The 22,872-nt window shown below is 38.6% G+C and overlaps 1 protein-coding gene across 4 annotated transcripts in view; it reads left to right on the top strand.

The window, feature by feature from the left end:
* sf3b1 (splicing factor 3b, subunit 1) overlaps positions 1 to 22,872 on the top strand; it is a 53,583-nt gene that overhangs the window by 4,184 nt on the left and 26,527 nt on the right. The window contains exons 3-10 of one of the 4 annotated variants that reach the window (XM_057852201.1): positions 3,263 to 3,364; positions 6,422 to 6,536; positions 10,244 to 10,323; positions 10,397 to 10,600; positions 10,675 to 11,137; positions 11,455 to 11,576; positions 14,613 to 14,810; positions 14,907 to 15,008. In XM_057852201.1, the coding sequence (XP_057708184.1) occupies positions 3,263 to 3,364; positions 6,422 to 6,536; positions 10,244 to 10,323; positions 10,397 to 10,600; positions 10,675 to 11,137; positions 11,455 to 11,576; positions 14,613 to 14,810; positions 14,907 to 15,008 (1,386 nt within the window). Of the gene's footprint in view, positions 1 to 3,262; positions 3,365 to 6,421; positions 6,537 to 9,322; positions 10,324 to 10,396; positions 10,601 to 10,674; positions 11,138 to 11,454; positions 11,577 to 14,612; positions 14,811 to 14,906; positions 15,009 to 22,872 lie in introns of those variants that run through there. The other 3 variants (XM_057852202.1, XM_057852204.1, XM_057852203.1) reach the window with 3 other exon arrangements.

The following is a 22,872-nucleotide window of genomic DNA, read 5'->3' as shown; positions in this document are numbered from 1 at the left end:
CGAGCTCTGGGACACTCGAAAAATGACTCTCATACCTCTTCTTGCTAAGTTAATGGTACCTCGATGTGCGTTTGTGTGGAAATTTAGTTGACGAACAACGGGGAAAAAACTATTCACCTTCTCACCGAATCAAGAAAAACTTTACACGGCCATTAGAATTCCCCCAGTCCTGTAAATGGGTCAGTTGACAGAAGGACTGTTATTGTTGTGGTAATGTAGTACTTATGAGGGTCAAATAAAAAGGAAAAAGGAGGGCTACGACGGCGGTCTGAAACCCGCGGCTCTTGGGCCGCATGCGGCTCTTTAGTGCTGCTTCGGAGCTTTTTTTTTTTTTTTTTTTTTTTTTTTTTTTTTATGGAAAAAGATGGGGGAGGGAAATATATTTTTTGTTTTAATAGGATTTCTAGGAGGACAAACATGATACAAACATTCTTTCAATTCATTAATATTGTAATGAAGTTAAACTTGTGGTGTCATCGTACAACAGATTAGTCACGTGGTGCGCTATAGGATCCACTGCAGGGAAAATAAACATTTAATCATGAAGGCTAATTATGTATTTCTAGCCAACTTATTCATTTTTATAGTAGGCTAATATAGCTAGTATTGATAATTATAAGGCTTGTACAAGGCTTTTAATTTTTTGCTGCTCCAGACATACTGTATCAGTTTTTTTGGGGGGGGGGTCAAATATGGCTCTTTCAACATTTTGGGTTGCCAACCCTGAGTCACTACGAGATGTAAGTCGTACTATTGCTACGAGAAAAAAAGTCGCATTATTACATAGGGTAACGTAGCTGTAACGCATTTTACATACATGTACCGTAGCTGAGAGCTATAACATTAGCCTAGCTAATGAAATATTTCAAATATATCTTTGTTATGGTTCTTCTTGGGGGAAAAAAATAATGGAAAAAAAAAAAAAAAAAAATTCGCCGTGGCACGACATGGTGTGGCTATCCGACTCCGATGCAGCCCACCACCACAGTTTAAAAAAATCTTATGGTCAGAGACCCTCCCACCACAGTCTCCTAAAATCCTGTGGGAAACCCTGAAATGCATTTGCCTGCATATTGAATATGGTGTGTAATGGTTTCAATCGTTTTCATATTTTGCGCTAGACAAAGTTACTGCCGTTCATTGCAGCTTGCGTTGAACACTGCCAGAGCTAGCCAAATCTCCGGTGAAAAAATAGCTCCCGTTAAGTTGGCGTCAAGCTTGTGTATTTAACGGTAATATAAAAGCAGTGTTGTCAGTTACGCGTTATGTGAGTAATGCGTAACTGTAATCTGATTACTTTCTTTCAGTAAAGAGCTATCTAACGTGTTCATTTTTCTAAATCAGTAATCTGATTAAAGTTACTTTCCTTGATGCATGTGCGTTACTATTTTGTTACTGCCCCATAATGTATGTAGAATGAAGAATACTGTAGTCATGGGAGTGACATCACATGTCACATTTTCTAATCGGGGATGGAAAAAAAAAACAGGTTACGTGTATTACTATGATGCGTGAGCCATGAGCGGTGGGAGTTTGCAGCCAAAACAACATTGCCTTGATACCTCGCCAGGATGCAATGAAATAGGCAGGAGATATACAAAAATGGCTGCATTTGCACACTGGAAACACGGACATTACTTCACATTTTTGTCCAGTAAATCTCCGTGTGCTGCGAAACTTTGCGCTGGCTCAAAAAGACTGTTGACCTCTAAAAGCATCCAATTCAAGCACCACTTGGAATTACAGCACAACAGGTAACAAGACAGCCAGGACTTTTTGATACTGCTCGTGCTCAATCCTCGGTTCAAGCTCAGTTGTTGTTGAAGGTTTTGAAAACTTAGGTTTAAGGAAATTCTAAATATCCATTTTGCCTCCTCAGCTGTAGTTTTGGCTAAGCAAAGCAAACGGCTGTCTCTAAGGTGCTATAGTCACATGATCTGTTCGAAAAATAATTTGGACCCATTATGAAATACTTTGAAGGATTCTTGTTCATTTCATTCATTTTTGTTGTTTGTTTTATTGCTCTAAAACTTTTATAGACAACATTTTAGTGGCCATATTCAATGGTCTTTATTTTAAAGGGGAAGTTCAGAATTTTTTACATTAGGCTTAATCGTTGAGTTAGCTATGGTTTAATTAGTCGTTGGAGTTGATTTGAACAAATTCTGTGCAGTTTGCCAGTTATTTGTTAGTTTCAGGGCTCCGGAGTGGCTAAGCTAGCGCGAGTCAATGGTGGTTGAAATCAACTCCTTCAACTATTAAACCCCCGCTAACTCTTAATATTAAGCCTTATGTGAAAAATTAAAATTGTCAAATTCGCCTCATGTAGGCAGAATTTTGGCAGAACGCCGGAACATATTTCCTCCACACCCTTTTCACCTTTTTAACCCCTGACCCATTTTCATGCCTGCAGTATACAAATAGGACAAAAGTCCTGTTCTTTCAAAAAAAAAAGTATATCTACAGTGGGGAGAACAAGTATTTGATACACTGCCAATGGGGAAAACCCATTGGCAGTGTATCAAATACTTGTTCTCCCCACTGTATATATCTTGTGGGCAAAGCGCCGATATAAATTGTGTGCAGACAATGATGGATGTTTTCTTGATCAAACAGTTGTTCATAAATACAATCCAACTCCAATTTCTAAGCACTCTCATATGACAATTTACAGTTTGAATGTGTCTTTATAAAAAGAAATGAGACAACATTACTATCTAACTAAAGTGCTAATATGCTTCTCCAAAACACAATACGAACGGACACTTAAGACACTGATTAGCATAATCGCTAACTAGCTTATCGCTCCGTGCTCATTAGTAACGTCTCATTAACAAAGAATACAACTGGCTTCATTTACTCACCTCTAACAGAGGCACACTGGATCTAACAACACAAAAGACAATCTAACTCTCGACACTTCGTAAAGTTATTGATTCCGCAACCCAACCTGAGTGTAGCAGTAAAAGTCTCTCAATCTTGCTAATAATGACTTAACTCTGGCGCGTGCGCGCAGCCGCATACTACACACAAACAAAGACCCAAACAGGACTGCTCATAGCTGCCAGCAAAAATCAGTTATAGAATTCTTTGGCAACTAATTAATTAATCGATTTTATCGATTAGTTGTTGCAGCCTTTTAGTCTGCTGTTCAGTGTTTGGTGTTATTTGGCATTTGGAAGAGATAATTGACATATTTTAATGTTCCAATTGTTGAATTGTGCCATTTTGACACTGTGTTCATTGTTGTTTTTCTTTCCAGGACGATGAAGAGGATACAGCGACGAGTTTATTGGGGCAGAAAAAGCAAGGGTACCATGCACCAGTGGCCATTCTCAATGCCATTCCACAGTCAGATGAACAAGTACGTCACAATCAATTCAATAGTGTTGTCACAATACATTTCCACATGGAAATATGAAAACTGGAACCGTATGGGTCCGTGTACCTTCGACGTTCATTCAAAACAAGAAATGAATCGTCTCCTGTTTCCTGATTAAAAAGTGGTAATTCAATAATTGAAAACAAGCCTTGATCCCTTTTTCCAATAGTAGTTTATTGAACAGAAATTGGAAAACAAAATACTCCAAAAATTCGTGTTCTACCTAGTCAGCTTTTAAAATGAGCCATGGCCCGGCAGACATCATTCTTTTTCTTATGAATAGACAAGACAGTGCTGCAGCCACATAATATTTATAATGTCTTCCCGGTCATGGCTCATTGCAAAAGTGAACTTGTTGGGAAATAAATATTAGGCGTATTTTGTTTTTCCACTTTAGTTAAGTGAACTAAAATTGGAAAAACAGATAAGGATCGTTTTCCTTTCTGAATTTTCAATGTTTAATCAGGAAACTGGAGACAATTATTTTCTCGTTTTTTGTCAACCACATAAAACAAAAATGGAATTGGGCTGGTTTTCCATTTTTTGGTTTCCAAAAGTGGAAGGAAAAACAAATTGCCGAAAGGGACATGGACACTTGCTCAGAAGTTGGAACTCTTGGGCACCTATTTAAGCTACAAGCTCCATCTGGTGGTGAAAGTCGGTTTAAGTTGGTGATGTTTAAATTTGCCTCTGATGAGAAAACATTTGGGCGCAAACTAAAAGGATAGCTGATGAGTGCCTCAGGGAAGCAAAAAAAAAATGTAGGGCGCTTGATGTCAGAATGTAAACGTTGAACCAACACTTCCGCCTTCATCAGAGAGTCCCTGACTCCCTGAGAGTACCTGACTCTCTGATGAAGGCGTAAATGTTCGGCCAAACATGTCTGGTAATTAAAACAACCTATAACTATTGTGTGGCATAAAAGAAAAATTCAAAAAATCTATAAGTGTAGACAAAGTGAACTCAATACAACTATTAAATTAATTGAATATAGTTTAAAGCTGCTGATACAGAATGGGGACTTGAGTATTTTATTTACTGTTTTGAACTATTAACATGATACTGAAATGGTAGTTTATTTAGGCCTGAGAGGATTTTTGGACAATTTTTGTAACTACTGTCCCACACATTAAAAGCAGCTGATAGCTGAGGAGGGGTGCATCAATAATCGATTTATAATCGAATCGTACGCTCTGAATCGTAATCGAATCGTTAGGTGCCCCAAGAGTCACACCTCTACTCACTGCTTTACTAATGTAACACTGACAAAGTGGGACGATTGTTTGCAATGTTCGGCACATTTTCGCTTTAAAAAAATTAAGCGGCTTACCAATGTAATTGGGGTCTAATGTCTTTAATTGATGTCTTAATTGATTTGGCTTCCTGCTGTCTGCTGCAAACATTTTTAGACACAGTTAACAGTAGGGGTGCAACGGTTCAGTTAGCCCACGGTTCGGTTTGAACCCCTGTTTTGGGATCACTGTTTCGGTTTGGTTTTGGTTTACATTTTGCATTTAAAAAGAAAAGAAAGAAAAGTCTGACTTTCCAAAAGACTGCCTTTATTTTGCTTTAAAGAAAATGAAATAGACTTAAAATGTAAACATTTTCATCTGTTAAAATGCCTCTTAGCTCTTTGGCTAGTGTAGTGACTACTGAAATACACGCACAGTAGTAAAAATTTCCTCAAAAGAACAATTGCTCATGAATTTGAACTACTGAGTGAACTGATACAGTCATATAAACAACAGTTTAGGGGAAAAAAACAATAACAAAAACAAAACGGCCAGCAACAAATAGATAAAAATACTGCCTGTTTTCAAGTAACAAATAGTTCTGTACAGTAAAGGCTATGTAAAGTCAAAAGTGCAACATCAGTTACAGTTAGATATTGTCAATAGATAATAGCTATTATTTAGGTAATTATTTCTTTCAAGTTTGAGATTCTTCTGCAAAAACGCAAGCCTGTCGACATTCTCTGGAGCAAGGCGAGAGCGGCATGCACTGACAATGTCCCCTGCAGTGGAGAAAACTCTTTCGCTTGGAACAGAGGTTCCTGGGATACAGAAGTGCCTTTGAGCAACTTTTACCAAATAGGGGAACTTGCCCTCTTCCTTATCCCACCATTTAAAAGGAGTGCCATCCACATCCAGACAGTCCTTTGAAATGTACAAAGTGACTTCCTCCTCAGCTTGCAAGTGAAGGGGCCTGACCTGTGCCTGCTGTTATATTTTCTCTCCCTCCGCATTGTAGTCCACGGGGAAACCGAAATGTTGCCACACCGCAGATTTAAAAGAAAGCCGGTGCTTTCCTCAAAATTCGGTCTCTCCACTTCTCCGCTCGCCATAGCTTTTTCTGTTTTCTTTCCTGTTTCACTTTCACTCCGCTCGTAAGCAAGAGACGGCGTTACTCGGCTCCTATTACACAATTGCTTGACAGCGATTGGACATTTACTCACTGGGTGGGAATTTCTCCACAGCTGTGCTTCGCTGTGCTTCTGTGTACACAGGCACACAGAGGTCGACCAATTCATTCCACAATCGTTCGGAATAAATTAATTGCAAAAACGAAAAGACGCGGTTCATAAAGGCGTATTGAATCGTACAGGGTGAACCGTACGGTTCGGCTTTGAACCGCAAATCGTTGCACTGCTAGTAAACAGACTGGTCTTTCGTTGTATCCCACTGTATTAAAAGTCAAAGCCAAACGCTACATACAGTTTGTATTATTTCCTTATCTTACCCCTTCATATCTCCAATGCTCTTTGTTGTATGCTCTTGTTTGGTTCAAAAATACTGCGCACACGCTGAAGATGAGGGCGCCACTGCCACCCACTGAGTGGATATGAAATTATACTTTATTCTAGTATGGCAAAAAGTATGTTCCCCGAGGTCACATGCGCCACCCCTGGCATCGCTCTGCGCACCGCCCCACTATATGAGAAGTACTGGGTTAGACGAACAAAGAACCAGAAAAGAGGGAAAGGAGGGGGTGCTCAAAACAGTAATTGTACTCTAGCTAAACTTAATTTTGTTTTTGCAGTATGATCCATTTGCGGAGCATCGCCCACAGAAGATTGCGGAGCGGGAGGACGAGTACAAAACTCGGCGTATGCAGATGATCATCTCGCCGGAGCGTCTCGACCCCTTTGCAGATGGTAAATTTGACTTTTTTTCCATCCCCGTTGTGACACGGTTGTTTAATTATCCCTGCCTCTTTTCATGGCTTTTCTGTTTATCGCCTCATGTGATAGCTGTTCAACCCTTCGACCACAATGCAGTTGCTTGCCTCCCAGACTCTATACCTTCCCTGTGGTCAATCCTTTTGTTGTTGTGTTTTGTCTTTCAAAAATGAAATCATTTTGGACAGCTTACCTTAAGTTTTTGGCTTTGGGGAGGTTAGGATGCTTGGTTTGCAAAAAAAAAATAGCTGGACAACTAATGGGATTACCATAATATTGAGTGGGAGAGGTGGTTAGGTGTTGGACTCCCAAAATCAGATAATTCGCCTAACAAACGTGGGTAGCATATGGGTTGTGTGTGTGAGTCGAAGGGTTAACAATCCTGTCCGACTGCAAGGCTAACTTTTACATGAAGTCAAGTTGAGCGACCTGTGAAGTTTAGTTTACACTGTAATTAGCATAACGAGTTCTGAGCAATGTAGGCCGTGGTAGCTGATAGGCACTATTAAGAAACGGGGAACAGTCTTTTTTTTTTTAGTTTAAATATTGGCTGTAAGAAAGTCAAACCACGGTTTTTGTACCAAATCAGGCTTATAGTTTTATAATTTTATTATTGTGTTCAAGGTCACAGGAAACTGAATAGCACAATGCCAAGTTCTGAGTAAAATAGGTCACTTTACTGTAAGTTGCTACTAGGGGTGAGCATTTAATAAATGATGCTTGATGAATGAAAGGAGAAAACAATTGACATTGTGTATTTATATTTTGATATTGTTCATTTATGAAGGCAGAAATGGCAAAGAGATGTTAAATCCAACACATCACATTTCTCTCTTGTGCATTGGCTTTGGTACGTTGTCCGTATGTTATTTTTTTCCATATGCAAATGTACAGACATCAAACATAATGTTAGAAAAGATAGATTGCTCTTTATGGCGTGACCAGCACCAAAGGTTTCTTGCTCAAAAACATGTTTTTGGTTTTAAAAAAGAAATTTTTTTACCTGAATTTGAAATTTGACTGTTAATTATTATTGTAGTCACGATACTAGCTTTTTCAACTCGATATTGATACTAAAAAGATACTTGATACCGTTTTCGGTACTACTGTACATGAATTAAAAGCCCCCAATTTTTTTTTTTTTGTTTCAATGAACTATTTCCTTGCCATTGATGGTGATAGACGTTCAATCATGTGGCTCTTAAAGACGCTGATAGACGTTCAATCATGTGGCTCTTAAAAGTGATATTAAAACTCTTTAAATATGATTCATTTTTTCATTCGCTCCCAACCCTCCCACTTCAAATAGATTAGATGTCAAGTGCTGTCAATGGCAGCCAGTGTGTTAAAGAGGAAAATGCAAAATTATACTCCATTACTTTCAAAAGTAGTGCATAATCAAATTGGACAGCAAATTTCTGGTGACCTGTGGTGTGAAAACAAATGAGTATCAATACTTTTGCAATCTAATATCGCATAGGAAAACAACATTTAAGCATTGATACTTTTGACAACCTTAGTTAATATATGCAATTATTAACAATAATTCAATGTAGAGTCTTACAAAAAGTCACAAAAATACAATGCATTTCAGTGCAACGACAGAGAGCTGGAACAGGTTTGTTCACATATCAACCATAAGAAAAGCCTGATGGCCCGACAGGCTTATAAAACTGGGAGAAACCTTAAGCTCCTATGTAAGATAATTGACTCTGTGATAGGGTTGCAACTAACGATTATTTTCATAATCAATCAATCGGATGATTATTTCAACGATTAATTGGATAAATGTCACTTTTTTCAATTACCTTCACAATTTACCTTGAACTTGTTTTAGGCATGTTGTAAGTAACAATGAAGACAAAATGGATGACTATTTTCTTCAAAAATATTATTTTATTACAGGTTCCTAACTTAATTCCTCGACTGTATCGATTGTCAAATTCGTTGGCCACTAATTTATCAATCGATTTAATCAATTAGTTGTTGCAGCCTCATTAAGAAACTAGTTTGGACAGTAAGGTGTCGGAAAATTGGAAAAATTGTGAATGGTATTTTTCCAAAGTAAAAGATTTTTGTTCATGTCCTACTTAGACTTAACAAAAATATAATGAAAAAATCTGATATTTGCAACTAAGAAGTAGTATGTATGTTTTAATTTTAAGAATTTTGACAAGTTTAAGGTGAATAAGGTCCTAAACAATTAGTTGGTTATTAAAATAGTTGTCGATTAATTTGCTACCCGATTAGGTGTGGACCTTTTGTCTACTTTGCGGTTGTTCAATCAATTTGAGACAATGTTTTATATGTCTTGGAAGTTCAAATGGTATGAAGAAATTACGATACGTTTTTTTTTGTCTTGAGGTTAAACTGTTTTAATTACGAGAATCGTCAAGTGTTGGCTCTCCCACCCAGTGACCTTCGGATAAACAAATAGTTGATAATCCCATGCAGCTATCAATTCCACACAAATTCCAGAATATCTATTAACATTGTATCAGTTATGCCCATCCCTGGTAGCAACATACAAGCAAAAACAATGTATTCCAACCATAATTGGCATTAGCTTTACTTCAATAATAGCATTATTTAAAAGGCTGCATGTAGAGCGTGAAAGAGAGCTCTATGTACAAATATTGTTGTTATAAAAATATATTTTTATTTTACAACGCTCTCTGTAAAATAGAAATATGTTCTCAAAGCAAATTGTGTGCCGCCATACCACAGGCCCATACTAACTGTCCTTAATTTCTCTCCTACAGCAGTACTGCTTTGCCAGTCCTGTACTGCACTCTGTTAAGGGCGCAGCAACTCATCCTGTGTAGGTTATGGGAGACACAGAGAGAACTGTGCACTTGTCAGTTTTGGTCAGGGTCCACTTGCTCCTAGTTTTTGAATCCAGCTGGAGCTATACTTGATTCCCCAAAAGTCCTTTTCAAGTGTTTTTTTTTTTTTTTTTTTTTTTTTTTTACATTCTTGACTGTAGTCTGCCAATTGCTGCCTTTTTATCCAAACTGAAGTCAAGATAATATGTATTTTATTTTTGTTGTAAAGATAATTAAGTCAAGCAAAGGTGGACCCCATTTTTAATGCCAATTTAAGATCAACTTTAAAATCAAGTTTTAACTGGGATTCACGTCGTTATTTTTTCTTGTCCCCTAAGAAGATATTTGATTTATTTTTGAATTTTTTTTGGGGGGGGGGCGGCGTGGCACAAATTAATGCAAAACAGGTGGTATAATGTTGTGTGTGAGTTCAAACCCTTTTCCAAAGTGTTACTAATGGTAAAGAGAAATTTTCTAGGCTGCTTTTCTGCTGGTTGAAGTCTGACTGCAGAAGGACCCTTGGCACTGAAAGTGTACGTATTCTGAAGAACGCAGCCCAGGACCCTCTCTGCATCAGTGATGGCTATATCCACTTATATGAAAGCACCACAAACATAATCCCTGCTCTCCATGTATCTGCTTGTATTTTCTTATGATGCTATATCTATGTAAGAAAGGGTAAACATGTATGCTTCAGTGTAACACAGTAGGAAATTTCACTTGTTTTAAAGAAAGGACCATAATTTAAAGAGAGTCAGGGTTAGTTGACTGTTTGTGCTTGGTGTGAAGTACACAAGTGGGTCCCGAGAGCGTGCTCTAATGAGTGTCCTTTGTTCTTGTTGGTGCTCTTTCGCGCAGGAGGCAAAACGCCGGACCCTAAGCTGCAGGTGAGGTCTTATGTGGACGTCATGAGAGAGCAGAAACTGTCCAAAGAAGAGGTATGGAAAAGAAAGACACAATTTTCCAAGATGATCATGTTCGCTAACGATTGTCTTTTGCACTTCTTCGCAGAGGGAGATTCGTCTGCAGCTCGCAGAGAAGGCCAAATCAGGTGACCTGAAAGCTGTCAATGGGTCCGCTGCCAGCCAAGCCGCCGCTGCAGCTGCCGCCGCCGCTGCTAAACGCAAGCGCCGCTGGGATCAGACAGCTGACCAAACCCCCACCAATGCTACCCCCAAAATGTCCAGCTGGGATCAGGCTGACGCAAATGCTGAGGTGCGTTCAGCCACCATCGTGTACATTGGGAATCTTCTAAATGAAATGTTACCAACGTTTCTGATACTTTGCAGACCCCGGGACACACGCCGGCGCACACTCCTTCAAACAGCCGATGGGACGAAACCCCCGGTCGGCCAAAAGGCAGCGAGACCCCTGGGGCTACACCCAGCTCACGCATGTGGGACCCTACGCCCAGCCACACGCCGGCTGGCGCGGCAACACCGGGCAGGGACACGCCGGGTCATGCCACGCCCGGCCACGGCGGAGCCACGGGAAGCGTCCGGAAAAACCGTTGGGACGAGACACCAAAGACTGAGAGGGAGACCCCGGGACACGGGAGCGGCTGGGCTGAAACCCCGCGTACAGACAGGGGGGATGAATCCGTGGGGGAGACTCCAACTCCAGGAGCTAGCAAGAGAAAGTCCCGATGGGACGAAACACCCGCTAGCCAGATGGGCTCTTCAACACCACTGCTGACCCCTGGAAAGACCCCAATTGGAACCCCCGCCATGAACATGGCCACCCCAACACCTGGTAAGAAAAGCATTGTTGTCTAAACCTCTATCGCGCTTTCCATTAATCTTTTGAATGTGATGTGAATATACTGAAGTTATGAACATAAAAGTACCACACACAATTGTAGGATTAGAGCCATAACACGAGATCCAATAATGACTCGCAATTGTTCTATATACAAAAATGTCCTAACTGTGGGTGCTTCACACTGATACAGTATATTATATCACCATATCTTAGTTTTGTGGTGTCAGCATCTGACGTAGCATGCTTTCAACGCAACTTGGTTGGAGAATTCAATGTTATAACTTGACACGAATGTCCTGGCATTAAAGGTCACTTGATGAGCATGACTCCTGAGCAACTGCAGGCCTGGAGGTGGGAGCGAGAGATTGACGAAAGGAACAGGCCTCTCACAGACGACGAGCTTGATGCCATGTTTCCTGAGGGATACAAGGTATGTGTGTGGTTGTTACATGCACTACACTATACCGTCTTTTTCTTCTGTTCTATAATTAGCAAGAATCTATCTCTGTGAGGCTGTATTCTTTTAAACTCAATGGTTGGAGTGCATGATGGCCAGGAGTAGGACATGTTTTATATATTTTTCAACAATTGGTTGACAAAGGGTGTCATAATCGATAGAATTCATGTTGTTCCCATCTCAACCAGCAGCAGTCGCTATCGCCCTCACTTCCCTCCGAAAAATACATTTTTGCGTTCTCGCACGAATGATGCACTTAGCTGTCGGTCAGCCAAGATACAGTTCCCTCCATAATTATTGGCACCCCTGGTTAAGATGTGTTTTTTAGCTTCTAATATTTTTTTTTCTCTAAATAATATGGGACCTTAATGGGGAAAAAAAGAGAAAAATTCAACCTTCAATACAAGTGCATTTATTCAGTTGGGGAAAAAAATCCCACATAAAGAAATAATTATTCGACATCAAATAATGTGTGTCACAATTATTAGCACCCCTGGTGTTAATACTTTGTACAACCCCCTTTTGCCCACAAAACAGCACCTAATCTTCTCCTATAATGTTTCACAAGATGGGAAAAGACAGAAAGAGGGATCTTCAGCCATTCCTCTTTGCAGAATCTCTCTAAATCATCCAGAGACCTGGGTCCTCTCCTCTGTACTCTCCTCTTCAGCTCACCCCACAGGTTTTCAATGGGGTTGAGGTCTGGGGACTGAGATGGCCATGGGAGGAGCTTAATTTTGTGTTTGGTGAACCATTTCTGTGTAGATTTGGCCATATGTTTAGGGTCATTGTCTTGCTGAAAGACCCAGTGATGACCCATCTTCAGCTTTCGGGCAGAGGGCAACAGATTTTGATTTAAAATGTCCTGGTATTTCAAAGCATTCGTGATGTCATGCACCGTAACAAGTTTCCCAGGGCCTTTGGAAGCAAAACAGCCCCACAGCATCACTGACCCACCCCCATACTTCAGATGATGTCAAATAATTATTTCTTTATGTGGGATTTTTTCCCCACTGAATAAATGCACTTGTATTGAAGGTTGGATTTTTCTCTTTTTTTTCCATTAAAGTCCCATATTATTTAGAAAAAAAAATATTAGAAGCTAAAAAACACATCTTAACCAGGGGTGCCAATAATTATGGAGGGCACTGTATATAGCACATATGTAACATTTTTGCAGTGCAAATATTAGGGGTGTGTATAGCCTCATATCTGGCGATACGATTCCTATCACAATTCACAGGTCCCGATTAGATTCGATCCCGATTATTCCAAATACTACACTTCAAGACGATTATTGCGATATTTTTATATCACTTTAGAAAAAAACTAATCAAAATGAACAAAAGTACATTTATACCAATTTATTCCTGAAACATCCAGACTCAAGTAAAAGTTTGTTTTATGTTTGAACAACACATGGCTTTCATTATAACATTTTTTTTTTTTTTTTTTTTTGTGAAAACCTGCTTAAATGCAGGATTCTAGATAGTCCGTGCCTCCGTTTTTGCAGTCTTAGCCAAAATGAGGCCAAATTTGACTTATAAAAGGACTAATCCAAAAAAAACCACAAGAGGTCGACATACTCAAATGTATACTCGGATTAGTCTCATGTTGTTATTTCAGCAGACTGCAAGGCAATGCTGCTCCGCGCTGCAACCTACTCGACAGGAGTAGAAGTGCAGCCACTGAATTGTTTATCTCCATCCTAAACATGTGTAAGGATCAATGCAGGTGGATTGTGAAACGATACGAGAAATGCGTGACGTAATATCACCATATCTCTCTTTTTTTTTTTTTTTAGTTTCACAATAATACCAACCTATATTAGTTAATGAAAAATCAATTCATGTGATGAACATTTAACAAGTGCATTCATGTGAATGGGAACGTGCCAATTTCGTCTTTCTGTAGCAATCTTTTTCACTTTCTAATAATACCTATTATTAATTTTCCCTTTTTTTTGGAAGAGGTGCGTACTCACCAGAGGAAGAGTACTTAAGCCAGTCGCTATACGTAATAAGTTAATAAATCGCCCGGTACATGAGGGTGGTAATTTTCCCGGCTCTGATTTATCGCTGCGTGCGTGCGTGCATATATTTGTGCGTGCTACATGCACTCGGCACACGTGCGTGTTGATTGCATATGAGACTCCTTTCACAGATGTTTATTGGTCATCAACACACCGAAGACTTAAAGTTCAGACATACAAAATAATGAAACACATTTATATTAAACATTTTAAACATTCACATTGCCACATTAAGGCTAATGGAAAAAAAACATGTAGTAACCACTTTAGCCTGCTTTAAAACATTGGCGGTTTTCTCCAAAACAAAAAATTGCAGTTAAAAGGTGGCACTTCAAACATGAAAATTTCTAGTTTACAGCATTTTGCAAACAATGCGAGAAAAATCTTACTGACACCACATGCATGACGAAAATCGAAGTGCACTTTTATTTTTTTTTACAGAGTGTAAAGTTTACGGTTAGCAGCTTAGTGAATGTACTTGGTGAACATTTCAAAATAAAAGCACATGTTCAACATGTAAATAAAGATTTCTGGAGTTAATCTCACATACCTCTGATTCTACGCTAAGAACAGCTTTAAAATGACACTTTGGAGGATAAGATGAGGGCCATTTTGGATCAAATATACACTTTTGATTGGCTTTAATTGGCAGAGAACAAAATGGCAACGTTTTTCTCACCTATTTCGTATTCTGCATTTAGCTAGCTTACAAATGAATTGTTAGGCTTTGTGTCTGTTTTATAAACATTATTTTTAATATAGTTTGTGTTTTATGTAAGAATAACGATTCATTGCATTTGAATCAGTGATTTATTAAACAAAAGACAATATCGCATATCGGCAATAATATATGACACAATATATCGCCTACTAAAATTTGTTACTGTGACAGTCCTACTTAGTGTCCTGTGACTACGAAAGACTGATATTAACATATTGTGGTTTTCCAAATGATGATTTTTTGTTCTTCTACGCAGGTGTTGCCTCCACCAGCTGGCTACGTGCCCATCCGCACACCAGCCCGCAAGCTTGCTGCGACGCCAACACCCATTGGCGGCATGACTGGCTTCCACATGCAAGTGGAGGACCGCACCACCAAACAGATGAATGACCAACCCTCTGGAAACCTCCCCTTCCTTAAACCTGATGACATCCAGTATTTTGACAAACTACTGGTATGAACATTGTCACATGCACATTACATACATATCATGCAATCCGTCCATTTTGGTGTTCTGATTATTGAAAATGTCTGAATTTATTCATGTCAGGTTGAGGTGGATGAGTCCACGTTGAGCCCTGAAGAACAGAAAGAAAGAAAAATAATGAAGTTGCTGCTGAAGATTAAAAATGGAACTCCACCCATGAGAAAGGTGGGTACTTCTCACGTTCATGATGTGATTTCTTGGCAACAGCAAAATGAATAGACAAGTGACAATCACGGGTTTCAAGGTATACAGTGGTTTTGAAAAGGATAACGCAGAAACTGTAATGAGATACTTTTGGAGTATACACTGCAGATTGTAATATGATCGGCCGCTTGCGGATTAGACTCGCCGGTGATCTTTGAAGCGAATGAGCAGGGCCCCGACAAATGTCGTGAAAAAACTACTTAGGTATGCATACAAAGGAGCAAAACAGACATACCTTGAAGAATCTCTTTCACTAACACAGTCGAGTTGTATCCCTTCCTTGACAAATTACTGAGAATGGGGGGGGGGGGGGGGGGGGACTGAATACCTTAAAGCAGGGATCAGCAACCTTTTTGGTGTGGAGTGACACTTTCAAATTTTCTTATCAATCGGTGTGCCACACCAAGATTAATGACGCACATCCGAATGTTTATATCCAACAGAGCTGTAATTTTACTCCAAATAAAACAACATGGACAGTCATTGAAATCGTATAACTACCATTATTCTTTATCAATTAACTAAAAAATACATGCAGAAAATATCAAAACTTGAAAATAAGTGGAACAGTAATAACTGCTGTACAGCAGCATCCTCTTATGTAAACATATTACACACACACACACACACACACACACACACACACACACATACGGGTTTTTATTACCTGGTGGGGTCCATTATTTTTACCTGACATGGAGAGTCCTGGTGGGACCCACCCTTTCTGAATGGTTTAAAAATCTGGTTTTAATTGCTAAATTCTTAAGATTGTTTTCTCCAGGTAAAAATCACTTCAAAATATGGATACACTCAAGATAAACATTTTTTCCTGAAATTTGGATCATAATGGGGACCGTCACCGTGGGGACCAGCCACAGAAAGTTTATTACACTTTGTAATAACCCTTTTGACATAAACACTTTTTCCTGAAATTTTTATCATCATGGGGACCGGCTACAGGAAGTCTATTACACTATGTAACAACACTTTTCCAACCATTTTTCCCTGCATGAGATGGTAACATCTACTTACATAAGCATTAAACCATTCACAGGGCAAATTGGTGTTCAACAGACAGCAACTTCATATTCAGTGTATTTGTATATACAGTAAACTCATTTAATATATATATATATATATATTAGAAAATCTGGGTCTACCTGAATAAGAGATGTCAGCCCACCACATTACAGTATACTTTGTTCAGCAGGATGTTTGTCATACACCTTCTGCAGACACCTGTTCAGTGGTAGTTTGGTGGCAGGTTTCTTTTCTTGAGTTCTGATTTCATTGGTTTCAGCAACACTAGAACAATTTAACTTGTATATTATAACAAAGAGAACAATGCAAACAGGAATAGGTGATCTTTGTGGAATATTCACAGCACACCTTAATCACGTCAAAACCAGGAATACTGTAAGAAAAAATGTTTCACTGTAAAAAATAAAAAGAGCAGACGAGGAAGACGATTGTGTCTACCAGTCAATATAGTACTTGTATTTGCAAACATTTACATGAGTTAGGTACCACCGTATTGATACAGTTGATGTGGTGACAGTTATCCCAGCGCAAATGGCAGTGAGTTGAGCAGCGGGACAGGCTCACTATACAAAAGATTAGTTGAGATTTTAAGTGTGGTGGCCAACTATGGACTCATCAGCTCAAATCACTTAAAAAACAGTTTTATATGTATATAACTTGTATAAATAGATTAATAATGTTTTTACCTTGACCTTTTACCATATGTAATGGTCTAAACCACAAGGCAACAGAGATTTCAAATTCAAATTTAATCAAAGATTAGGTATATTTACACAATACTGCTGTTATTGAGAAGAAGAAAAAAAGTGTAGACTTAATAAACTATATTTTCCATGAAACATTTAGTATTTTAAACATTTTCTATACAGCCCAATATTAGGAACTTTGGCTGAAAATATTGAGACTAGGATGATTTAAAAAAAAAAAAAAAAAAAAAAAAAAAAGAGTACTATGAATGATAATTACATACTATTAGAACTTTAAGATACACCAACAAAACAAATAATGGCTACTGGCATCAATTAGAACAAACATGAAGGAATCTTAACTCTTAACTTATCTCCTCCTACTCTCCCGCTGAATGGCAGTAATTCGATTTTTAACATAAAACTTAACTGCGGTCCAACTCTGAGTCTTCAGGGCCTCCGGTGACGCAGAAATGCAGGCTTCACAGGCAGTCTTACCAGGTACTCTCCCTGTTTCTATGAAGTCCGTTAACGTTTTTTCCACTGCACGAACTTCAGTGACAGTCCACGGCCTTTTATTTGTGGTTTCTGAAGAAAGAAGAAAAAAATAATGTTTTAATGAAATTGTAGATAATGCTCCCACAGTCCAGATAGTGCTCAATCTCAGTTACAGTTTTGATAGTTTAATCAATTGAAAACATAAATTGCATACCTCTTTTCCGTGACTGTTGAGTCTGCACTTTCCTTCTTTTAATGGATGATTCTGGGGGAAAAAAAAAAAAAGAATTTGGCAGCTGACAGTGGTTCTCAAATGGGGGTACGCATACCCCTGAGGGTACTTGAAGGAACTCCAGGGGGTACGCAAGATTTTTTGAATAAAACAAACATGCAAAAATCCTTTTAAAATAATTATTAAATGTTTAAGGAAAATATTAGTTCACAAAACCAATATTATGTCCATAGTTATTCAAATTTCTTTCTTTTTTTTTTTTTTTTTTTTTTTTTTTTAAATTCGGGTTTCATGTTGAAGATTAGCTTTTATTTGGATTTACACCCACAAGATGCAACTCACCTAAAACTTGATAACAGTTGCATGAAGCCAGCGCATCTGCAGCGCCAGCTTAAGACGAAACATGGATGTCACATTGGTAAACAGCCTGACTCTTTGAATCCAAATCATCTCAAGATATGATGTAGAAGGCCAACAGTTGTCAATCCATTTTTCAATTATTAAGTTCAATAGACATTTTAAGGTGAACATTTTATGTTGTTTTCTACCGTTATTTAATAAGTTAATTTTGTGACGCGCAGTGCGGCTATTTTGTGCTGTTGGCGCAGCCATTTATTAGGGGCAGATTGATCTCAGTTGCTCATTCTACACAGAACCTATACATTTTTGAGCGAACATTTGGAAAGTCACTCCTACCTAACTTTCCTTGTGTATGAGTGTTCCATTAAATGCCAAATCCAGAATCGGTCAAGGTCTCCTTTGGTCCTTTAGTAGTTGAGGAAACGTGGAATAAAGAATAAGTCACAATTACTACAGATCATCATAAAACCATAATAGAAACAGTAGTATGGATACTTTACCTGTGGGTGAAAATCCATCACTGGACTTATCATTTGTTGACCGTTTGCTTTGGGTTGTTAAAAATCCTTAAAAAAAAAAAAAAAAAAAAGACAAAATTATTAAACTGTTGATGTTAATTTACACTAACTACATGTTACCAAATGGTCAGTCTATTCAATATATAATCAGTGTAACAAATCATGTGAGTGCCTGAAGCCGCCATAAATTTCTATTGTTCATACTGTTTTATAAATGTATATTACCGGTATACGTTTTGTATGATAGGCATACTGTACAGCGGCATACTTAAAATGGGCTGTAGTTGAAATCTTTCATCTCAACTTTACAATGATACAGTTACATTGAGAACCCCAATTTATATATTTATGCCTGGGGTCTCCAAACCGCTCCTCAAGGGCCGCTGTGGGTCCTGGTTTTTGTTCCAACCAATCGCGTACCGACAGTTTAACCAATGAAGTTTCTGCTAAAACAAGCAGCACCTGACTGCAATCAACTGATTACACTTGTAAGACACCAGATTGGGGCATAGGTGTTGTCTTGTTTTGTTGGAATGAAATCCTGCGTCCACTGCGGCCCTATGTGGTATAGTTTGGAGACCACTGATTTACACGTTTGAATACAAGCTTATCTTTTTCAAAAAATAGGGTAAGAGCCATGGGCAGAGTAAACACTAATGAATATAGGCACGACCAGAAGAATTTGAAAAATGCCAAGGGTTAGGTTGGACCTGAAGTATTAAGGTAAAGGTAAAAGCTCACCAAGCACAGGGGTGCAAAAAGACAAATCATTCTCTGCTTCTCTCTCCGAGCCTGATGCATCATCATTTTCCACTGTTAACTCATCAACTTCCTCTGGAAATACAGGAACAACAAAATTAAAGAAATATACCAATGACATATACAGGTACAACTCAGTAAATCAGAATATCCTTAAAAGTTTACTTGTACCTCTGCAATTACTGGCCAACTTGGACCAGACCTTCGTATTCGGGTTTTCTTGGAGATTATTCTGATATTGCTCACTGTAACTGTCTAGGTGCATGTCCATCTTTTGTACATCCTCAGTAAATGGGAGGATCTCTGGTGTGTTCCATTTCAACTCTAAAAGAGTTTGCAGCTCACGCGAGGACACACAGACATCCCACCTTTCATACAGAACACGGGTCTTCTTCACATTCTCAATAAATTCTTCATTGTCAGACTCTTCCATCTGTGCTTCACATTGAAGAATATCTGCTATATTCAGCAGACGATGCCTTAATTTACGAGCAAGGGACGGAGTTTTGTAGGTGTTTGTGTCTTCATCAAAACCAGCTGTTTCCCTTACTGCTTTAATTACTAAGTTGAAGTTGGAAGGTTTATAGAAGTCCTCGATTCGATTCAATTTTCCACCTTTGCGTGAGTGCTGAAGTAGTCTTCCCATTTCACGCATTTTTTGTCTGATGTACTTATGCTTAGTCTTGTCTTGGCCAAGTTTACAATAAAAATGTTCACCAAGTCTAATTATGCTTTTCTCTGCTTTGATGACATTGGTGACTTCATCCTGATGCATAGTGTTTATCAACTCCAAAAAGTTTCTGCTTACACCTTCTGGGACAGGTTGCGCAAAGGCACTTAGCGACTGGATTCGACTTTTACCAGGCTTTTGTGTGATGCGTTTTTGAGAAAATTGGCACTTAGACATGTGCCTCCATAAGATATTCCTTTTCAAGAAAGCCTGGCAGTGGATACAATGCATGTAATCGCTTGCGTTTCCTGGTTCCGGAGCTCGATGTTTTGGGACTAGTGTTCCACAACCAGATTTTAGAACTGCAGTATTATGAGCACAATTGCCTTTGTTCCTAATTAGATCAAATTGGACTCTCCGGGACTTTGATCCTACAGGGGCACTCATTGCTTTGGATACAGCCAATTCATCATTGTGTTCACGCACCAAGTGTCTTGCCATTCTTAGGCATGGCATAGAGCAGTACAAGCAATAGTGTTTTTTGTTGTAAAGTCTACCACCATCTTTTTTTTTTTCACATTCCAGTACTGCTACATCCACTGGGTTCTTTTGAGAGTCTTTAGTGCCTTTAATTTCTGCTGTCCTAATTGAGGTTCTGGAGCATGTCTTTTTCCTACCACAATTGTTCGATTTCTTCCTTTTTCTCTTTATTGCTACTTTTGCGGTATCAAAGTCCCATTCTTCCGAACTGCTTTCTTCTGCTGAGAGCTTCCATGGTATGTACTCATTGCCACCAGGTTCAAAGTAACTTTCTTCAGCTTCATTCAAATTTAATATTTCTTCCAAGTTTTCTTTGGTAGGCTGGGAAAAAATGTAAACATTTGGTTAATTATGTACAAATGAAGACAATCAGAAGTGAAAAATCCTAAACTGTAGGACAGGACTAACTTCTTACAGAAATACAATTTAGGTACTGTGTAGTAACAAAATGAGATAGAATTCTATTTGGAGCTGCTGCGATTGATTGTGACCCAAAAAATTGTCTACTCATTTTTTGCAACTCCTAACTTATTGGCTGCCATTGACAACGATAATCGTCCAATCTATTTTTACTGGGATGGGCTGGAATCGATCGAATAATAACAATTTTTTTTTTACTTTAATGGACAGACAGAAAAATACCTAATCATGTTCATACATCATTGTGCTTGCCTAAAAGAGATTTGACTGTTAATTGAATCTCAAATTTGTTTTTGATTTACTTTAATAAACAAAAAATTGAGTGTTCAGTAATGTTTTTGTGAAGTAATAACTTAAGATAACAATTAATGGTTATATAAGATAACAATTAATGGTTATATTTGTCAAAAAAAAAAAAAAAAAAAAATCATTAGACAAATTGTCTAATCCAGGGGTCTGCAAAATGTGGCTTTTTTATTCTTCTGCTGTGGCTTCGTGACTTTGGAAGTTAAATCTTTCAGTGCCATTGATGATCCAATCGTGTGTCGTCCAATCATCCTTTTGCTGTGAATTGAAATTAGTTTATCACAAGTAGATGTTCAATCGATGTCAAGTGGGAGGGGGGCGTGTTCATTTGCTGTCCCACTTCAAATCGATTGGACGTCTATCGCCATCAATGGCAACTAATGAGGTAACTATTAGTTTTATTTGAATTTAAATTAGACTGTTAGTTTTTCAAACGTAATTATAAATTTGAAGATGATGAACAGATCAACAGATGTGATCCAGAATATGCCCATTTGAGTGGGTGGGAAAGTTGATAAACTGCTGTAATCCAAAACCTATAGGCAAGGTATGAAGTCTTTGGTGGAGTCGTTATTAGTATTGTCCGTCAGGGCAGAGCAGCCAAACAATGGCGTACCGCAAGCAACACGTCACTTCCGCTCATAAATATTCATGACATTAGCTACTGTTGCTAAGTAGGGACAAGCCACCGTTTGTCCCTAATAGGAAATGAATGGAAATAGTGTACGAAGGAGATGTTTACAGAGCTAAACCTACCAATTCTCTCCAAAAATGATGTGTCTGGTGCCAATTTCACTGGCAAAGATGTGGAAGAACATAAAAATGTTCAGTTAAAAGAGATGGCTTGAGTGTCGAAGGCTGAAAAAGTTAAAAAAAAAAACGAGCCGACCTAAGCATAGCTTTAGCTTTTTTATCGACGCGACCGACAATGACATTCTCCTGTTTCAACAAGCTATCCTTTACCATCAGCCCTGTCTTTCTTATACTGTATATCCTCTGGTTGTCCTACGTCTCTTACCGTTCTTGGGGGTAATTTAGTTAGCTTTGTGTAGCGATCGCAAATGCTACTCAGTGACAGCCAACGAACACTTGTAATTTTTTCGTTGATAACATATCTTAATTCTATAATTTATTTACACTTCCCCCTTACTAGAGTTGTTTTTTTTATATATACAGTATATATATATATAACAGAAACTGTAACAGTGGCAGTCAGATACCATTGTAATTCTTTTCAGGTCATTCATTGTCAGGCAGAAGCATACGGCACAACGTTACGCTAAAATAATAAGTTAAAAATATAAAAATGGCTTACCTCTTTGTCCTCTGAAAGACCATGCCAACCCAACATAATGTTTACTGCATATGAAATGTGAATGGATTCACCGAGCTGGTGTTAAAGTCCGCGCAAGTTGATTCGGTCTTCACATTTTTTCCTCCCGAGTTTTTGGTTTCCGGAAACGTATGAAGAAAACACCCTTCATGTGTCGTAATGTCTAGAGTCGTTTCTACAAGTTCCAAAAAAGCAATGCGTGATCGGCATGTTCGTTTTTGAAAGATTACCGGCGAAAAGTAGCACAAATTACCTTGTGTCTATGCGAGGGCGGGTCTATAATGTCCCACTTCGGCTTTACTTCCGCTTTACGATGCGACATCACGGTCTAAAAATAGCCTGCGTGCGGTACGCCATTGATGGGGCTGCCGAGTTGAGGCAAAGTTTCAAGAGCTCAGCAGCTAATTATTGGAGCAGGCATGTTGAGAGGTTGGTTTGAAAGAGCAGGACAACCCAGAAGAA

This window comes from Corythoichthys intestinalis, chromosome 12 (assembly GCF_030265065.1).
Source record: "Corythoichthys intestinalis isolate RoL2023-P3 chromosome 12, ASM3026506v1, whole genome shotgun sequence".
NCBI lineage: Eukaryota > Metazoa > Chordata > Actinopteri > Syngnathiformes > Syngnathidae > Corythoichthys > Corythoichthys intestinalis.
Note: the sequence above shows the minus strand (reverse complement) of the source record. Positions and strands in the feature narration are given on the sequence as shown.